Raw genomic sequence first — 19816 nt, 5'->3', positions numbered from 1 at the left:
TTAACAACAAAAAAGTAATATATTTGTCAAAAACCATATGGCTAAACATTGAATAGAAAAGTGAAAAAGTATGGAAAGGAAAAGCAGATGAATAAAACTAAACGCTACTAGTCTGTGTAGTGAAAGGGTGACTAGTATTTATAGAATTAAGAAATTGTCTACAGTGGTGGGAAGATATAAGAGAAAAAAACCTCAATGACATAATATTTGGAACTTACTGAGTTTGTTGTTTATTAATCTATGTAAGGGTGAAAAAAGTATATTAAATATCATTTTGAAGAGTGTTTGTTTGTTTTGCTTGTTTTTGTTTTTTATTTTACCCTAGATTCTATCATGGGACAAAGAAACTGTGATTGCAGCATTCGACAGTACAAGTGGTTTGTCTTTGATCATGACCTTGTTTTGCCTGAATACATCGTAGAATTTGAGTATATTACAGTGGTATGAATTCATTTTTTAAAAATTTTATTTTTTTGGCTGCGGCGGGTCTTAGTTGCGGCACGCGGGATCATCGTTGAGGCATGCAGGATCTTTCGTTGTGGCACACAGGCTTCTCTCTGTGTGGCACATGGGCTCCAGGGCACGAGGGCTCTGTAGCTGTGGCACGTGGGCTTAGTTGCCCCAGGCATGTGGGATCTCTGTTCCCTGACCAGGGATCGAACCCACGTCCCCTGCATTCTATGTTATGGAGATGGCTTCTTTGCTTGAACCGCATTGAACCAACCTCTGCTAGTTTCAAACTTTTCTTCTGCAGTTTCCTCACCTCTCTCAGCCTTCATAGAATTGAAGAGAGTTAGGGCCTTGCTCTGGATTAGGCTTTGACTTAAGGGAATGTTGTGGCTGGTTTGATCTTCTGTCCAGAGCACTAAATCTTTTTCCATATCAGTAATAAGGCTGTTTCACTTTCTTATCATTCATGTATTCACTGGAATAGTACTTTTAATTTTCTTCAAGAACTTTTCCTTTGCATCCACAGCTTGGCTAACTATTTGGAGCAGGCGGCTAGCTCTCAGCCTATCTCAGCGTTCAGCATGCCTTCCTCACTAGACTTTGTCATTTCTAGCTTTTGATTTAAAATGAGAGGTATGTGACTCGTCCTTTCACGCGAACACTTAGAGGCCATTGTAAGCTTACTAACTGGCCTTTTTTACTCATTTATTTATTTTTGCGGTACGCGGGCCTCCGCACTGCTGTGGCCTCTCCCGTTGCGGAGCACAGGCTCCGGACGCACAGGCTCAGCGGCCATGGCTCACGGGCCCATCCGCTCCACGGCATGTGGGATCTTCGCGGAACGGGGCACGAACGTGTGTCGTCTGCACTGGCAGGCGGACTCTCAACCACTGCGCCACGAGGGAAGCCAGGGAAGCCCCTAACTGGCCTTATTTTAAGACTGTCTTGTCTCAGGTAATAGAGAGACCCAAAGAGAGGGAGAGAGACAGGGAAATGGCTGGTCAGTGGAGTAGTCAGAACACACACAACATTTATTAAGTTCACCATCTTATATGAGCATGGTTTGTGGCACCCCAAAACAATTACAATAGTAACATCACAGATCACAGATCACCATAACAAATATAATAATAATGAAAAAGTTTGAAATATTATGAGAATTACCAAATATAACACAGAGACATGAAGTGAGCAAAGGCTGTTGGAAAAATAGCACCGATAGACTTGCTTGATGTCTTCAATTTGTAAAAAATGGCAATAAACCAAAACACAATAAAACAAGGTATGCCTATATATAAATATAAAATGATTATTCTTTAAAGGACTTAATTTTCAAAACAAATCATTATGACACCTAAATATTTTATCATGCAAATATGTTACATGAGTAATATATAACTGTAGTCTCACTGGAAAAGATTCAAATTGTACTGAAGAATATAGAATAAACATGAAAATCTGCTTTCACCTCAATCCCACCACCACTCCCTTTCCTGAAGGCATCCACTGTTAATAGCTTTGTGAGTTTGCTTTCAACCTTTTTTTCTGTGCATTTACACATATGACAACATATACCATTTTATGTAGTAGAGTCAAGTTCTAAGTATTCTGTAAATTTTTTGCCTTTAACAATATGTTTTGGACAAATTTCACTTCAGTACACATAGGTCTATACTTCAGTCTTTTGATGACTTCATACTATTCAGTAATACTCTGATTTATTTGACTGTTCCCCTGTTGATGAAACATAGGTTGTCTCCAATTTTATTACTATTTAAAACAATACTTCAGTGAGTATCATTGCAGATGCATCTTCCATACAAATATGGAAGTTTTTCTGCACCACATATTTGTAGAAGAATTGGCTAGTCAAAGGATATATGGATATGTGTGTTTTAATTTTGATAGATTTTGCCAGTACTCTTTACAGAAGTTGAATCATTTTATAAATTTCCAACAGTGTGTGACAGTGCTTGTTTCTTTACATCCTTACCAACACAGGTATTATCAATCTTTTTGTTTATATCTGATGGCCAAAGAAAGGATATTTTATCCTTTCATGTGCTTATAGATTATTTACAGTTTTATGAATCACCTGTTATATCCTTTGACCATTTTCTATTGGGCTCTATCTTTTTCATATTGATTGGAAAAATCTTTATATGCATTCTAGATGTTAATCCTTTATCTTTTATATATATTGCAAATGTTTTCTGTCACTTGTATTTTCATTTTATTTGTAGCAAAAAAAGTATTTGTCATTTTCATTTGTAATTTACAAGTTAATTTTTAAGAGATCAGATCTCTCCATCTTTTACATTATGGATTCTGAATTTTATGTCTCACTTCATAAGGCTTATATAAATATTCTCCTTTATTTTCTTCCAATACTAATATAGGTTGTTCTAAAAATTTTAGCCTTTTTTTTTTTTTGGCTGTGTCGGGTCTTAGTTGCAGTACACGGGATCTTCGTTGAGGCATGTGGGATCTTTTGTTGGGGCGCACAGGCTCTTCTTTTGTTGCAGTGTGCGGGCTTCTCACTAGTTGTGGCATGTGGGTTTTCTCTTCTCTAGTTGTGGTGTGCAGGTTTTCTCTTCTCTAGTTGTGGCGTGCGGGTTTTCTCTTCTCTAGTTGTGGTGCGCGGGCTCCAGGGAGCATGGGCTCTGTAGTTGTGGCAGGTGGCTCTCTAGTTGAGGTGCCCAGGCTCAGTAGTTGTGGCGCACAGGCTTAGCTGGCCCCGCGGCATGTGGGATCTTAGTTCCCCGACCAGGGATCAAACCCACGTCCCCTGCATTGGAAGGCAGATTCTTTACCACTGGGCCACCAGGGAAGTACCTAAAGCTTTTAGCTTTTTAATTCTATCTAGAAATTGTTTTATTCTGTGTGAGGTTGGGGAGGTCAAATAATTTTATCCTTAAAAATGGACCAAGCATCATCTTTTTTACTCTATTTTGAAATAGTAGCTATCATTAAAATTATTTTCATATATAAGTGGTCTATTTATAGATCCTTCTATTTCTGTTCCATTGATCTCTCTGTCTAATCTTGGACACCTACCACATTATTTTGGTTATTACAACCTGATGATATGTTTTGATATGTGATAGGGCAAATTCTCTTCCCCTGTCCCCACTTATATATATATTTTTAATTCTTGGCTATTCTTGAACATTTTCCTTTCCAAATAAAATTTAGAAACAGTTTGTTAAGTTCTATTTAAAAGTCCTATTAGGATTTGATTGTGATTGTATTGAATTTAAATTTAATTTGGGGCAAACTGACTACTTTGTAGTATTGGGCCTCTCACCCAGGAACATGATAAGTTATTCCATTTACTCAAGTCCTCTCCAACATTTTCCTTTATATACATCTTAAACATTTCTTGTTAAGTATAGTTCTGGGCATTTATATTTTATATTGTTATGAAGTGGATTGTATCAGTCAAATATGCTTTCAGCATAAGACACAGAAATCCGAACAAACAGAAAACAGAATAACTGAAATAACAAGAAGTAGTGAGGCCAAGTCCCTGGCTGTTGTGACTGACTTCAGTGATGTCAGCAAAGACCTCCATCATCCTTCTGCTTGCCACTTCATGCACTCTTTTTTTTGTGTGTGTGTGTGTACGCGGGCCTCTCACTGTTGTGGCCTCTCCCGTTGCGGAGCACAGGCTCCGGACGCGCAGGCTCAGTGGCCATGGCTCACGGGCCCAGCTGCTCCGCGGCATGTGGGATCTTCCCAGACTGGGGCACGAACCCGTGTCCCCTGCATCGGCAGGCGGACTCTCAACCACTGCACCACCAGGGAAGCCCCATGCACTCTTTTAATCGGAATATTCAGTTCTTTCGTCACCTCTGGGAAGTTTCTTTCTCTTAATTCCTTGATCATTTCTTCTCTTGCATTCTCTGTTAAGCCCTCTGGAACCTCTGTTTGTTAAACATTGGACATTCTGAACTGATTCTGCATGTATTTTAATTTTTCTTCTCTTGTATTTACATTTCTGTTTTTAAATTCTGTGCTCTGGAAGATGTCCTCATATTAGCTTCCACTTGCTAATTTGATTTGCTGTCATATCCATTTGCTTTCTCAGAACGTTCATTGAATATTTCCTATTTCACTAATTGTTTTTACTTTGACTTCAAAGCATTTACCCTGTTCTTTTCTATAGCAGCCTATTCTTTTATAGATGCTTTGTTCTCCCAGATTTTAAAAAATTCTCTTATGGGGACTTCCCTGGTGGTCCAGTGAGTAAGACTCCATGCTCCCAATGCAGGAGGCCCGGGTTCGATCCCTGGTTGGGGAACTAGATCCCCCATGCCTGCTGCAACTGAGAGTTTGCGTGCTGCAACTAAAAATCCCACATGCCACAATGAAGATCCTGCATGCTGCAACTAGGACCCGGTGCAGCCAAAATAAATAAATAAATATAAAATGAAAAAGTAAAAAAAAAAAAATTCTCTTAGGGACCATTTTGGTTTTTTCTAGACCCATTTCTGTTTGTTCATGTTGTTTTTGCCCATTCATCCACAGTTCTTATGATAATTACTTAGTTGCCTGATAATTACCTAGAGCATCCTCCTGCTATTTTACTTGTTCACTCTGAACGTCAAGTTTCTTGGGATCTGCTCTTTGAAGTGGTTATCTCCTGCACACATTTTGGCTGCAGGTTACATTTCTGCTCCTATTTGTCTGTCAGTTCAGTCCCTTCTGATTTATGTTTCACAATTTTTAGTCTTTTGTTGGTACCCTCTCCACTGTTTTTCTTTCTCTTAATTCCTTGATCATTTCTTCTCTTCCATTCTCTGTTAAGCCCTCTGGAACCTCTGTTTGTTAAACATTGGACATTCTGAACTGATTCTGCATGTATTTTAATTTTTCTTCTCTTGTATTTACATTTCTGTTTTTAAATTCTGTGCTCTGGAAGATGTCCTCATATTAGCTTCCACTTGCTAATTTGATTTGCTGTCATATCCATTTGCTTTCTCAGAACGTTCATTGAATATTTCCTATTTCACTAATTGTTTTTACTTTGACTTCAAAGCATTTACCCTGTTCTTTTCTATAGCAGCCTATTCTTTTATAGATGCTTTGTTCTCCCAGATTTTAAAAAATTCTCTTATGGGGACTTCCCTGGTGGTCCAGTGAGTAAGACTCCATGCTCCCAATGCAGGAGGCCCGGGTTCGATCCCTGGTTGGGGAACTAGATCCCCCATGCCTGCTGCAACTGAGAGTTTGCGTGCTGCAACTAAAAATCCCACATGCCACAATGAAGATCCTGCATGCTGCAACTAGGACCCGGTGCAGCCAAAATAAATAAATAAATATAAAATGAAAAAGTAAAAAAAAAAAAATTCTCTTAGGGACCATTTTGGTTTTTTCTAGACCCATTTCTGTTTGTTCATGTTGTTTTTGCCCATTCATCCACAGTTCTTATGATAATTACTTAGTTGCCTGATAATTACCTAGAGCATCCGCCTGCTATTTTACTTGTTCACTCTGAACGTCAAGTTTCTTGGGATCTGCTCTTTGAAGTGGTTATCTCCTGCACACATTTTGGCTGCAGGTTACATTTCTGCTCCTATTTGTCTGTCAGTTCAGTCCCTTCTGATTTATGTTTCACAATTTTTAGTCTTTTGTTGGTACCCTCTCCACTGTTATAAAATATTTTAAAATTGTCTTTTGCTAGTTTTAGGGAATTTTCAGCAGGAGGACACACCCATTCTTAGCCCACAATTTTAATCTACTCTCATAGATTTCCTAATGTGATACTCATCATAGATATTACTATATAACAGGAACAAAAGTTAATTCATCTTTCCTACATAGCCTATTTCTTTTTCAAAATGATAAATACAGCAACCAAATTTTCAACATTTTAAATAAATTTTTTAGGTCAAGGCTCACTCTTTATTTTCTGCATTCAACAATATTATCCTAGAAGAGAGCAAAAAAAATTCAGAAGGATCAGTATTGTCCCAGGATTTGAAATTTGATGATGAAGTTATAAAAATGGATCCCAGGATCAAGCCCAGACCAAAACTTATTAGCTTGGATGATAAAACAATACTTTCCCTTGCCAAGACTAGCATTTACAGTCATATTGTGGTGAGTATTATGAGGAATAAAATTTGGGGACATGAACCTTGAATTTGGTCAGAATATATCACATGAAATCTAAAGATATTAAACCACCTATCTGATGATGCCAGGCAGCATGCTGTCCATGCCGGGCATGCTTTAAAAGTGCCCAGCCCTTTTCTTCTACAGATCAGTGTTGTCCAGTAGTAATATAATATGAACCACGTATGTAATTTTGAATTTTCTATTAGCCACATTTTTAAAGATTTTTAAAACTAAAAGGTAAGATTAATTCTAATAATATATTATAGTTAACTCAATATATCCCCAATATTATCATTTCAACATACAGGCAATATGAAGATTCATTAGCAGATAGTTTCATGCTAAGTCTCTGAAACCTGGAGTATATTTTACATTCACAGTACATCTCAGTTCATAGTTCAAGTGCTCAATAGCCCCATGTGGCTAGGGGCTATCATAGAGGACAGTGGAGGTCTAGAGGTAGCCTTGTAATTTGCAAGGAATTTCATTCCTGAATAACAAATAAACTCTCTTTAACTGATTAAGATAGTAAGTTTCAAAACAGTTTCCAGGACCAATCAACATAGAATACAGGAGTTTTATCTTTACAAAATTAATCAACAGAATTTGAGTAACTTATTGAAGCAACTTACTTTACACTGAGGAAATTCTATTGAGATATTAAGCCTCCCTCTATATCTTGACTCTCAAATCTGTCCATTTCAAATCTGCTACCATTCTGTCCAAACTCCCTTTATCTCCGACCTAGACTACTTCCATAGGGCTACTACACAACTGCAGGAGGCACCATGCACATTGTATTCTGTTAATGTGCTCTTTGGATGCTATTCACTATATAACTTGACTATAACTCAATACAAGGTGTGTGTGTCTGTGTGTTGGGGGCTGGGGAGGTACATGCCTACTAGAGCTATGCAAAAGAGGCCTTGTCCTGCTTCTGCTTTAAGGCCACAACCCATTCTCCATGTTGAAGCGAGAGGAGTCTTTTCAAAATGCAAGTCTGATTTGTCACCCCTCACTACTCCTATTTGAAATGCTCAAATGATTTTCCAATTGTTTTAAAAATAAAACCAGAGTCCTTAATATGGCCTATAAGGTTTTGCATGACCTGGTCCCCGGCCTGTCTATCCACACTCTTCTCATATTACCCTCGCTTTAGCAATCTGTGCTCAGCCGCCTTCTTGTTTCTTGAATGTACCCTGTTTGCAGCCACACAGAGCCTCTGCACTTGTACTGTACTCCTGCATGGAATGTTCTCCCCTGACCCCGTTTCTCCTAGTTAACTCCCACACATATTTTTGATCTGTACTTTAGCATTAATTCCTTCTCTTACCTCTAGGTCTAGATAAGAATCTAAGTAAGATTCCTTTGTCATATGCTTTGTATCCTTCCTAAACTATAAATTCCACAAGGGCAGAGATTAGGCTGTTCTTAGTCATTTATATTCCCAGCATGAGGGCAACAATATAAGATTGTACATTGAACAAAATGGCCACACCTAAGGAGCAACTTTCAAATGAGAGTAGTATATTTACTACAACAATTTTTTGATGACTGTTGGTAAAATTTCTTTTACCAACAAAATCAGCCTATTGTAACAATTTTCTAAAAGCTGGAAAATAAAGGCATCTTGAGGTAAGGACGCCTTTTTCTAATTTACTCATAAACACTGAGTGGACTAGCATCAACTCTGCCATTATCTAGCACAATACCTAGCACACATGAGATACTCATTAGTTACTTGTTTTAAAACAGAATGTCTTGAGTGGTTCTTAACAAAGAAAGTGGGTTGTTTACTTGAACCTGCAGAAGTGGTAAACAAATTGATATTAACTGATAAATTGATAAGAATACTTAAGAAGACAAATTATTCTTACATGACGCTATCTTTCTATGCATGCACTGAAAGCTAAGGTACAGATAAAAATTCTGAAATGATTTTTATCTTGAAAGTCAATTACTTTGCTCCATCATTACATTTCTAAATCCATTGTTTATGATGACAGTTTTTCCTCAAGTGATTGTGTGAAACAAAAAGTAAAAAATATTTTTTAAAATAATAAGTGAGGTCAACAATTTTCAGCCTGCTTCTAAAAAGATTTGAAACACTTTTTTAAGAAAGTTTATGGGATTGCTTTGGTTAAACTGTGTTAGCATCATCCACCAAATCTTCAAGTCTAGGAGATTGTCGTTACCGTAGAGGATTGTTATTAGAGAGGAAGGAAAACTTCATAACATGATGGCGATGTCACCACCTTTATCATAAGTGTGTAGTATACTTATTACAGGAGCAGTCTCCCAGCTGACAGCATGGAAAAATTGTTTCTGAACTATATTGTCAAGACTTCATAGTTGAGTCATGAATTCTTGGTAATAAAGCTTCAGTAATGAAAGGTTTAATAAATGGATGTGCTCTGATTGGACTGAGCTTCTAGAACATGCATTCCTATAGATTTAAAGGGATTAAATAAAAGTTAAAAAAAAAAACAGCACCAGAAGGTAGGTCTTTTTTATTATCTTTGGTTTGTGATAAGAAACAGAGAGGAGAGTTAAGACTTCAGAATACCTTGGGCAGCTTGTGACCTCCACCTGACTATTAATTTGGTCAGCACGCATAACATAAGAATGGAGGGGCTTTTTCATATTAAATTTGCCTATATTGCTTAAAAGCCAGCAAATTTTCTAGGGTTTCCAGTAAGAACACTAGATATTAGAAGAAGGATATTTAGCTATCACACCCTTTGTTCTCCCTTCTTTGTGCCGTTACTGTAAGAGAAACTGAGGGAAGGGTACATACCTCTTATTTTCTTTTCAGTTATCCCCACCAGGTCGAGTTTCATGAGGACATCTATAAAAATAAATAAAATATGTAGAAATAAAAAACCCAGAGTAACATAATTTTATATACTCTTACAGCACAATTAAATACTGAAAATTAGAGTTGTCAGTTATGTCTGGCTTTTGTACTGATTTATTCATTTAGCATTTACTGAGATTTGCTGTATTTTAGGCAATGAAATAAGTATTGGGGGTTCAATGAATAAGTTATTTTCCCTGCCCCAAGGATATTATTTCAGTGGAGGAGACAGATATGGAAACAAATACAGGAAGTTTGGAGTTGCTGGGAGAGGTCCACAGAAAGAGGTGGGTTTTTTGTGGATTTTTGAAGGATATGAGAGATTTCATTGTTTTTGTCTTCCAAGCAGAGGAAATACTTTATCTGTAAGCACATGGTTTTGAAAGATCCTGGTGTCTTCAGGGAACACTGAGGAATTCAGTGTGACTAGAACATAGGGTGTGTGACAGTGGAAGTATAGGTGTAGGTTGGAATACAAAGAAGATACATGGGCTGTGGCTGGAAGAGTAAGAGGTTATAGCCACATCACGATGGATTTCAGAAGGCAAATTTATAAGTTTACATTCTTTTGTTTAGGGAATAGGCTCTCTGTTTTTAAAGACCCTAACTTTGATAGCTTGTGTTTAGATTTAACTGTGGTCAGACTGGTGGTATAGAAATCCAGTAGAAACTATTGTAGTAGTCCAAAGGACAAATAATAGTCTGAACTAAGGCACTGTAGTGGTGATGGTATGGAGCAGTTGATTTAAGAAACATTTCTAGAATCAAATGTATATAGAAAAGAGGGGAAATTGATCATCAACAATATCTGTTAGATGGTGAAACTCTTAATCAGGATTGAAAATATGGACTGCCAAGCAGATAAGAGAAGATGATGAATTCAATTGTGAACATGTTAAGTGTAAGTTATCTGTAGAATCTGTCATGTGTGACCTGTAAACTAGTCTGCATAAATTGGCCCTTCTTAATTTTAGCAAAGTTTTGATAACTATTTGACATTCAATTGTTTCTCCCTGCCAGGAATTTAGTTATGTCCACAGTATAATAGGGTATAAGATGGTGGTGGTAAGTGAAGAGGGTTGGGAGGTAGATACCTGATTTTATCATGATACCCATTTGTTGTGAATAAGGTGGTCAATTATATTGACATTTTCTTGTGCCACTATTTATTTTGTAGACTATGCATAAATCTTCATTTGATACCATTAACAATGGTATAGTTTAAAGAGAAAAATTATGTAGACATCAGGGTTTCCCCTAAATATAAAAATATAGTAACATTCTTTTTTTTTTTTTTTTTTTTGCGGTACGCGGGCCTCTCACTGTTGTGGCCTCTCCCGTTGCGGAGCATAGGCTCCGGACGCGCCGGCTCAGCGGCCATGGCTCACGGGCCCAGCTGCTCCACGGCATGTGGGATCTTCCCGGACCGGGGCACGAACCCGTGTCCGCTGCATCGGCAGGCGGACTCTCAACCACTGCGCCACCAGGGAAGCCCATAACATTCATTTTTATACAGCCCAGGATCAAATGGGCAGGGAAAATCTAGGCCAAATTCTGATGTAGAAACTGTCTTAGACACTCTCCCAATTCCTTCTTTGATGTTGTGTCTCCCACTTTAACACCCTCAGCCTTTCTTCCTTAGTCCAGTGCCCTCATATGGTTTCCTGTACTCAGGGTGTATCCTTGCCATCCTTTCTTTTGTGAGGCGACCTAGCCAATACCCAAAATCTTTAGGGCCTACACTGTTCACTAGCCTGAAAAATAGGTCTGCCCTAATGAATATCACAACAAAATATTTAGCCATTTTCTAAAAAGAATTTCATGCCGATTATTGATAAACTTAGAGCAAGTGGAAGATCAAATTAATCAAGAACCAGATGCAATGCTATTAGAAACTATACCTTTTAAAATCATATTATAAAATCAGACTATACTTTCAAAATTATATTTTTTTCTCATTGGCTCTCTCTTAATGTTATTTAAATAGCTATAATTAGGATATAATCTGTCTTGTTTTTTATTTACATTTTATTTTACTTCAGAGTCTGAATCTACATGGAAACAGCTTGAGTAAATTGAGAGATCTCTCCAAGTTAACAGGACTTCGAAAACTTAATATCAGCTTTAATGAATTTACTTGTTTAGATGATGTATACCACCTGGTAAGAACTGTCTTTTTGAAATTATTTAAGTAAAATAAAATAATTTAATGAATAAATTATTTTTGTAATTTAGACCTCATATATACCATATTAACAGCCCAATTCAGGAACAAAACATACATAAACTATATATATAGTATGTTACTTTCTCTAAAATAGGCCTTAGATTTAGATTCTGTTTACAAACCAAATATACACCTGTGGTCATATCTGATTTCTAGCTACTTGAAAAAAATGTAAAATTACTCCAGACCTGTTTTTTAAAATGGCATTTATAAAGTGTCATTTCCAATCTCTTCTGCTCTTTTTTTCTCACTCTTTTTTTTTTCTCCTTATTGTGAGTCTTTATTTCTTCTTCACTTTCTAGTTTACCACTTCACAGCTAATGTTGTCAAGTCTTCCTATCTGTTCATTATCCATATGGTTAGTTCTCTTTCTCTCTGCCTTGTCCTTTCTACCCTCATCACACACATAGATCTTGTTTGATTTGTGTTTGCCTTCTTATAAATCAAGGACAAATACAGTAATACACATGTACACCCAGGTATGGATCTTATCTGGCTTTTGTTTTCCCTGTTATATGTCATATAACAAAAATAATTACATATGGGTTCCAGAACTCCAACCCAGCATCCCCTGTTTCCATAGGTCCCAAGTCACTGACATACATTTTCAGAATATATCATCATTCTCAGGTCTTGCTCATTCTCTATCTCCTTGCAACCATGTCAAGGCCCTTGTACTGCTACTTCTGTGACTGTGGTGAGAGTTGCTGCTTTGCTTATTGGCCTTAGATTTTAGTATTAAACCCTCTTCCTTTTTTCTTTTTCTAAGCCAAAGTCCTTTTTTTTTAATTGAGGTAACATTGGTTTATGACATTATATAAGTTTATAAAAGTGTGTACAATATTATATTTCAACTTCTGTATATACTACAGTGCTCTCACCACCAAAAGTTTAGTTTATATGTATCACCATACAGTTGACCATCTTTACCCATTTTGCCCTCCCTCCACCCTACTTCCCCTCTGGTAATCACTACTGTGTTCCTTTTATCTATATGTTTGTTTTTATTTAGTTTGGTTTGTTCATTTATTTTGGTTTTTTTATTCCACATACAAGTGATATCATACAGTATTTGTCTTTGTCTGACTTATTTCACTTAGCATAATACTCTCCAAGTCCATCCATGTTGTTGCAAATGGCAAGATTTCATCTTTTTTATGTCTGAGTAATATTCCATTGTATATATGTACCACATCTTCTTTATCCATTCATCTGTTGATGGACAATTGGGTTGCTTCCATATCTTGGCAATTGTAAATAATGATGCTATGAACATAGGGGTGCATATTTTGAATTAGTGTTTTTTGTACTCTTCAGATAAATAGAAGTAGAAAAGCTGGATCATATGGTGGTTCTATTCTTAATTTTTGAGGAATCTCCATACTGTTTTTCATAGTGGCTGCACCAATTTACATTCTCACCAACAGTGTATGAGGGTTTACTTTTCTCCACATCCTCTTTTTAATTCTTGCCTTTTTGATAATAGCTATTCTAATAGGCATGAGGTGATATCTCGTGGTTTTGATTTGTGTTCCCCTAATAATTAGTGATGAACATCTTTTCATGCACCTGTTGGCCATCTGTATGTCTTCTTTGGAAAAAGCTCCTGTGCCCATTTTTAAAATTGGGTTGTTTGGGTTTTTTTGTTGTTGAGTTGAATGAGTTTTTTAATATATTTTGGATATCAGCCCTTATCAGATATATGATTTGCAAATATCTTCTCCAATTCAGTAGGTTGTCTTTTCATTTTGTTGATGGTTTCCTTTGCTGTACAGAAGCTTTATAGTTTGGTGTAGTCCCATTTGTTTATTTTTGCTTTTGTTTAGGAGACATATCTAGAAAGACATTGCTAAGACCGACATAAAAGAGCATACTGCCTATATTTCTTCTAGGAATTTTAATGGTGTTGGGAAACTGGACAGCCACATGCAAAATGGATTAAGGACTTAACTGCAAGGCCAAAGTCGTTTTTAATAGAATTCCCTTGGGTTTGGTATGCAACTGAGGAAAGAAGGTAGTTTAATAGAGGTCCCAGGACTATATATAAATTTTGGGCATTTTTGTTTAATTTTCTTTTAATGATTTGCTTGCAGTTCCAAAGGTTATAACAGGCATTATAATTTTGCTTAGGCACAGATTTAAAGACTAAGCTCTTAAGTCATGCAAGGTGAATGAGCTTAGCCAGCTGCCCAGCATGTATTTGCAATGTAGCTTTGTTGTTGTTTAATACCAAGATTTCTTTCATCATCATAGCCTCACAGCCTGCTTATTGGATGACTATTACCACAGTTATTTTACAGGTAAGGGAACTGGACAAATTTTATGCCCAAGTGGTAATTTCAAATTTTAGAACTAGTAAATGTAGCTAGCTAGATATAGACCCCTCAGACATTAAGAATCCAGTGTATAAACATGTCTCTAAAAATGACTGTAAGGATCTTCGGATGTTCAGAGAGAGGAGATGCTGTATGTAAAATAAAACACAGATACTGAAAACTACATACTACAAACAAGTGGTTTAGTAAATTATTATAAGGTGAACATGCTTGTTAACTAGCGTCCAGGTCAAGAAGTAAAACTTTGCCACCTACAGCATAAACCCCTTCTATATGCCCCATTCCTTCAAGAAATCATTATCCTGACTGCTAATAGTTATCCTCTCCCTGCTCTTTTTCCCCTATAGTTCCATCACCCCAAATGTGTATCCCTAGCACAGAAATTTGGTTTTCCCTTTTTTTTTTAATGTACTGTATTTTTTAAGTCTCTTTTAAGTTTCCCTTCTATCCCCTTCTGCTCCCCACTGTTTATCTGTAGAAATACTTCGACCTTCAAAACCAGAGTTTCCCACAGTCCAGACCCTGCCAATTTGCTTACCTATGATACACCCTACATGCCCTCCACCCTCCAGATTTTCTACAAATTGGCAACTGGATCCAGAGATTGGATCAGACTCTGGTTCCATTCCTCTGGTGAGACTACAGGGACACATAATATCTAGTTGTCTCACTTTTCTGATTCTAGGAGCCATTATTAATGCCTGTATCTATTAATTCATTGGAGATTACAAAATAGCAACATTCTTATTCTAGAATTTCTTTTTCATTTATTAATTGGAACACTTTTACATAGAGACGTTTCCCCTTATCTATTATTTGGATACCCAGTAGGGCCATTCATATAGAAAATGCAGAATAGATGTTTATTTGCTTTTATTTACCAACTTTGAAGATAATGAATTAGTTCCTTATGAATTCCCAAAGATAAGCAATACTTTTTTAGTTTTAATATCATTAGGAATGCAAGGACTTAAACATATTTGATGATATTCAATTTACTGCAATTACTATCATGATTGAAGCTCAAATTTTCTCATCCTTAGCCAGTGGAAGCATCATAAGGTTAGCTCCTTTTGCCATGACCCTAGTAGTCTGTGATAGCTTCTTTGCCGCCTGGTATGAAAGATGTTCCATACACATTTTATGTATTTTTCTGTTGCAGACATGGGATCAACTATTTCTTCAAGGAGCCCTGGTTTCTTTTAGAGAAGTGGTATTTAAGGGCCACAATCTGGGTTGGTCATTGTTTCTAGGTCTTTCCATTGGACAGAATTTGTTGTGGGGGAGGGGTGTGTGTGTGTGTGTGTGTGTGTGGTATATGTGCAAGTAAAACTAACCTCATGAATTTATATTGATACTTCCAATTCGAATTTAAGACTGCAAATCATTTAACTTAACCTTTCTCTGTTACTTACATCTGTATCTTTTTTTCCCACACCAATAATCCTGATTCTCAGGGATACAAGGTGATAGAATTAAGATATTTAATAATCACTCATTTGTTTTATCCCCTATTACACACACAAAAGTCTCAGAATGATACTCTCATCAACATGTTACTGGAAAGTTTTTAAATTTTGTGTATGTTCTTTTCATTCTTCTCTATTTTAAAAAATAATTAAAATTATCATACTATATCCACTTTGTTAGAGCATGTAGCCCTTACATTCTGTACACTCTTCCTTTTAGTTCATTGGTAATTGTGTATCACCAGTTCTTAGGGTGGTATCAAACATTTTGATTGTCTGAAAAATATTCTATTATAGATTCCTCAGGAAGGGCTTATGGAAACAGTATCCCTTCAGTTACTGAATGTTGATAATAATTTATCTATGTCCTTTATACTTAAAGGCAGTTTTATTAGATATAAAATCCTTGGCTTACAATTTCTTTTCTTGGGCATCTTAAATGTTATTTCATTTTCTTCTGGCATAAAGTGTTGCGGTAGAAAAGTCTGATGAGAATGTATAATTTTTTCCCTTGTACGTCACAGGCTTGGTTGTTCTGGGTCAATATTTCGGATTCACAGTATGCTTTACCAAAATGTAGATTAAAATCATTTTTTCTTTTATTTTTTTGAACTGGAGGTTTTTAGCAATTTTTCTGTTTCCTTTCGTTGGTTCTCTTCTTTAGGAACTCCCATTATCCATATGTTGAATCTTTACCTATCTTCACTATTTGTCACTTTCTCTTGAGTCCTTTTTATCTCTCCATTTAGATTTTAAATTGATTTAATTTTTAAAATTTTCATCTTTTTCACCTTCTATTTATCTTAAGGCATTATTTGTTGTGTTTACGTCTTTTGTCTTTGACTAGTATAATCTTCATTTCTGAAATGCTTTTATTATTTTATTTCGAATTCTTTTCTGGGTTCTTTCATCTCATTTCTGAGTTTTTCTAATCCAGATTTATGTTGTTGTTTTGTATCTTGTATCATTCTTAAATCTTTTTGCTTGTTCTGAAGTAATAGGTTTATGGTTATGACATGTTTCTTGGGCATATATTTCTGGTATACTTTTATTGCTTGCAGCAATATAGCAATATTTCTTCACACACACACACACACACGCACACACATACACTCACACAGCTTTATCTGGGATTTGACCTTAATACTTTTTTGCTGCTCATTTTCCAGTGAAATTAGTTCTTAACTTTTAAAACAAAAGTGGGGTTTGGGAAAACTTTTCTAATTTCACAGATCTCCCTCTTCTGCTGTTTATATGTACTGTTTAAAAACTGTAGCACTTATTTTCTGAAATTTCCTGGCTCTATTTCCTTCTTCCACTTCAGTTTGAACTTTCTCTTTTATTTGCCTTTTTTGTCCTTGTCCTGTTTAATTTTTATTTAGCCCAGCAGTTTCTTCTCCAAGAAAGATTCAGTCTGTAAGGGGGCCCTGGTGGGGCAGTTTGAAGATTCATAGGGGCTAGACTGCTCCATCCCCTTCAGACCTTTTTTCTGTAGGTCCCATGCACTCACCTGGTATCAAAGAGGGCAAAACTCCTCCCACTTTCAACTGCTGTATTCAGTTGGCCCTCATACCTTCCACTGAATATTGGTTGGCTATTTTGGGGCTCTCTTATTCTCGGGTCCATCAGATGCTGCCCTGATGCTTCCTTCTTCCTCTCTCATAGACCTGGACACCATGTAGGTCTTGTGGTTGTTGGTGGTTTATCCCCACCAACTTCTTTGAGACTTACGGGGCTACCTTGTTATGTAGCTTTGTTATAAATGTTGTCCATAGAATTTGGTTTTATTTTTAACTCTCTTTTTATGTGGGGATTCAGAGAGATTGAACACCTATGCTGCCTAGCCTCTATATTCTACAGTAATCAACTTTGTATGTGTGTTTAATATTAATTATATTTATCTCAGCATCATAAAAGGCTATGATCTAATTTAATCACTCACCTGTTATTCCTATTGTCTTCTAAGTTTTTTAATTTGCCTCTCATTTTACTATCATTTTCCTTAAGTGTGTCTCTAACATGGAGAGTTTCCATACCCATCTTGCATGCTAGGCATTAGTTCTACTAGGTTGCAGAAAGTAAACATATTGTTACTATGTGTTCATCACCCTGGCTTTGCCTTGTGAGTCAAAATACCCAATCTGTGACTGTTTACATAATGGAAGACCTGGGCTTCATAAATGGTGGAAATACACTATATAGTTTTTGTAGAGTTTTTAAAAATCTAAATAAGACATCCACATAAGGTAAATTGAAATGGCATAAGCTGTATGCCTGTCATTCACTCAGCTGAACTATCAGAAAAGGAGAGTATCCAAGCAAAAGGAATAGGAACAGATTTATTTTTCTCTGAAAATAGTTACACCATAGTCAGAATTGGCCAAGGAAAGACAAATTTGTATGGCTATTTTCAACTTTCATAGATTATGGGCCTAATTTTTTATGGAAATAGTACTTCTGTCTTATCTTTTCCAATGAGAAATTTATTGTTAAAGTGTTTCTAATGCCTTGAGACAGCTAATCTACATTCAGAGATTGAACTATTACCCCTAAAATATTTTAAAGAGGTCTTGTGGGTTTTAATATTTGTAAGTTGGGCTACATTGTACTGTAACTTACAAAAGAGTTAAACTGAAGCACAAGAAATGTTAAAACACAAAACTCTGCTACAAAACTGAAAATATTATTCCTTGAATATTTATGGAGTGTATGGAGTCTGTTTTATATTCTGGGAATATAAAAAAGTGAAGATCCCACTCCTATTTTCAAGGAAAGAAGGCAGTTATCTTTATATGATGCATGATTCACAAATGCTAGTCTGCATGCAAGTGCTGGAATTTGGGACAAGTTTTTAACCACTTTTTGATGAAAAATGGGAGAAGATGGGCCATATAGGAAATTTTTATAAATCTAAATTAATTTAATTTAAAAGGCTGTTCTAAAATTATATCCTTAATACTTTTTTACTGCCAAATATCCTTTTGTTCAAGAAATTATAATCATAGTAAATTATAGGATTTTTTTTACTTTTCTTACTTATGAGATTAAAAAGTCAGTAACAATATTTGATTTCCAGAAATTTTTTATATTTTAATGATCTGAACACTCAACTCTTGAAACCTGAGTCACTATAATAGACGCTATTCCAACAATACGAACTATGCATTATATAAGCAGTGACTAATTCTATGGTGAATTCAAGCAATTGTTTGTTTTAAACTGTAAAGAAATCAAGTTTATTTTTAATTTATAGTAATATTATTTTTATTTTAAAAAATATGTTGCAAAATATTTTCTTCAAGTACTCTTTATCTCTTTCTTGTTCTGGGTCTGAGTTCGTATATACTTTAAAAGAAAATTTTGTTTGCAACAAATAGAAGTAACAAATTAAAGACTTCTTACAAATATGTAAAATAAAGATCTGAATATATAAATGGCCAAAGATGAGAAACACAACAAACAAAAAAAATTTTTAAATGTCTAATATAAACACATGGAAAAGATGTGCAACTTCACTGATAATAATGTAAATTAAAATAAGGCAGGTGGTTTGGTGGGTATTTAAGGAAATGAGCATTCTCAAATTCCATTGCTGGAAGAAAAAACTGGTACAAACTTCCTTAAAACTATTTGGCAACATTTATCAAGAGTCTTAACAATACAGAAATCCTTAAAACCAGTAATCTTATTCCTAAAAACCTTTTCTGAAAATATATTGGTGTCTCAGTTAAAGTATTATGACCATGGACATTTGTTGCAGTGTTGACAACCATTAGAAGCCACATAAATGCCCATAATGAAATGTTTAAAACAATACTAATAATTCACATATTAGAATACTATGCAATCATTAAAAATCATTTTTAAAAATAAATTATTTTATTTATTTAGTTTTGGTGGCATTGGGCCTTGGTTGCTGTGCGCGGGCTTTCTCTAGTTGCAGCGAGCAGGGCCTACTCTTCATTGCAGTGTGTGGGCTTCTCACTGCGGTGGCCTCTCTTGTCATGGAGCATGGGCTCTAGGTGCATGGGCTTCCGTAGTTGTGGCACGTGGGCTCTAGAGTGAAGGCTCAGTAGTTGTGACACACGGGCTTAGTTGCTCCGTGGCATGTGGGACCTTCCCAGATCAGGGCTGGAGCCCATGTCCCCCACATTGGCAGGCGGACTCTAAACCACTGTGTCACCAGCGAAGCCCCATGAAAAATCATTTTGAAGAATACTTAATGGTGTGTGAATATGTTAGAAGGGTACAAAATTCTATATAACAGAATAATATGTTTTATATAAGAAAAAATATAGGGCTTCCCTGGTGGCGCAGTGGTTGAGAGTCCGCCTGCCGATGCAGGGGACACGGG

The 19816-nt window shown here is 36.1% G+C and overlaps 1 protein-coding gene across 1 annotated transcript in view; it reads left to right on the top strand.

The window, feature by feature from the left end:
- LRRC9 (leucine rich repeat containing 9) overlaps positions 1 to 19816 on the top strand; it is a 100458-nt gene that overhangs the window by 36069 nt on the left and 44573 nt on the right. The window contains exons 15-17 of the mRNA XM_024731498.1: positions 326 to 441; positions 6343 to 6555; positions 11473 to 11592. Coding sequence (XP_024587266.1) covers positions 326 to 441; positions 6343 to 6555; positions 11473 to 11592 — 449 coding nt within the window. The remainder of the gene's footprint in view (positions 1 to 325; positions 442 to 6342; positions 6556 to 11472; positions 11593 to 19816) is intronic.

Source organism: Neophocaena asiaeorientalis, unplaced genomic scaffold (genome assembly GCF_003031525.2).
Source record: "Neophocaena asiaeorientalis asiaeorientalis breed wild unplaced genomic scaffold, Neophocaena_asiaeorientalis_V1.1 scaffold603, whole genome shotgun sequence".
Taxonomy (NCBI): Eukaryota; Metazoa; Chordata; class Mammalia; order Artiodactyla; family Phocoenidae; genus Neophocaena; species Neophocaena asiaeorientalis.
This window is presented reverse-complemented; position numbering and strand designations above follow the sequence as displayed.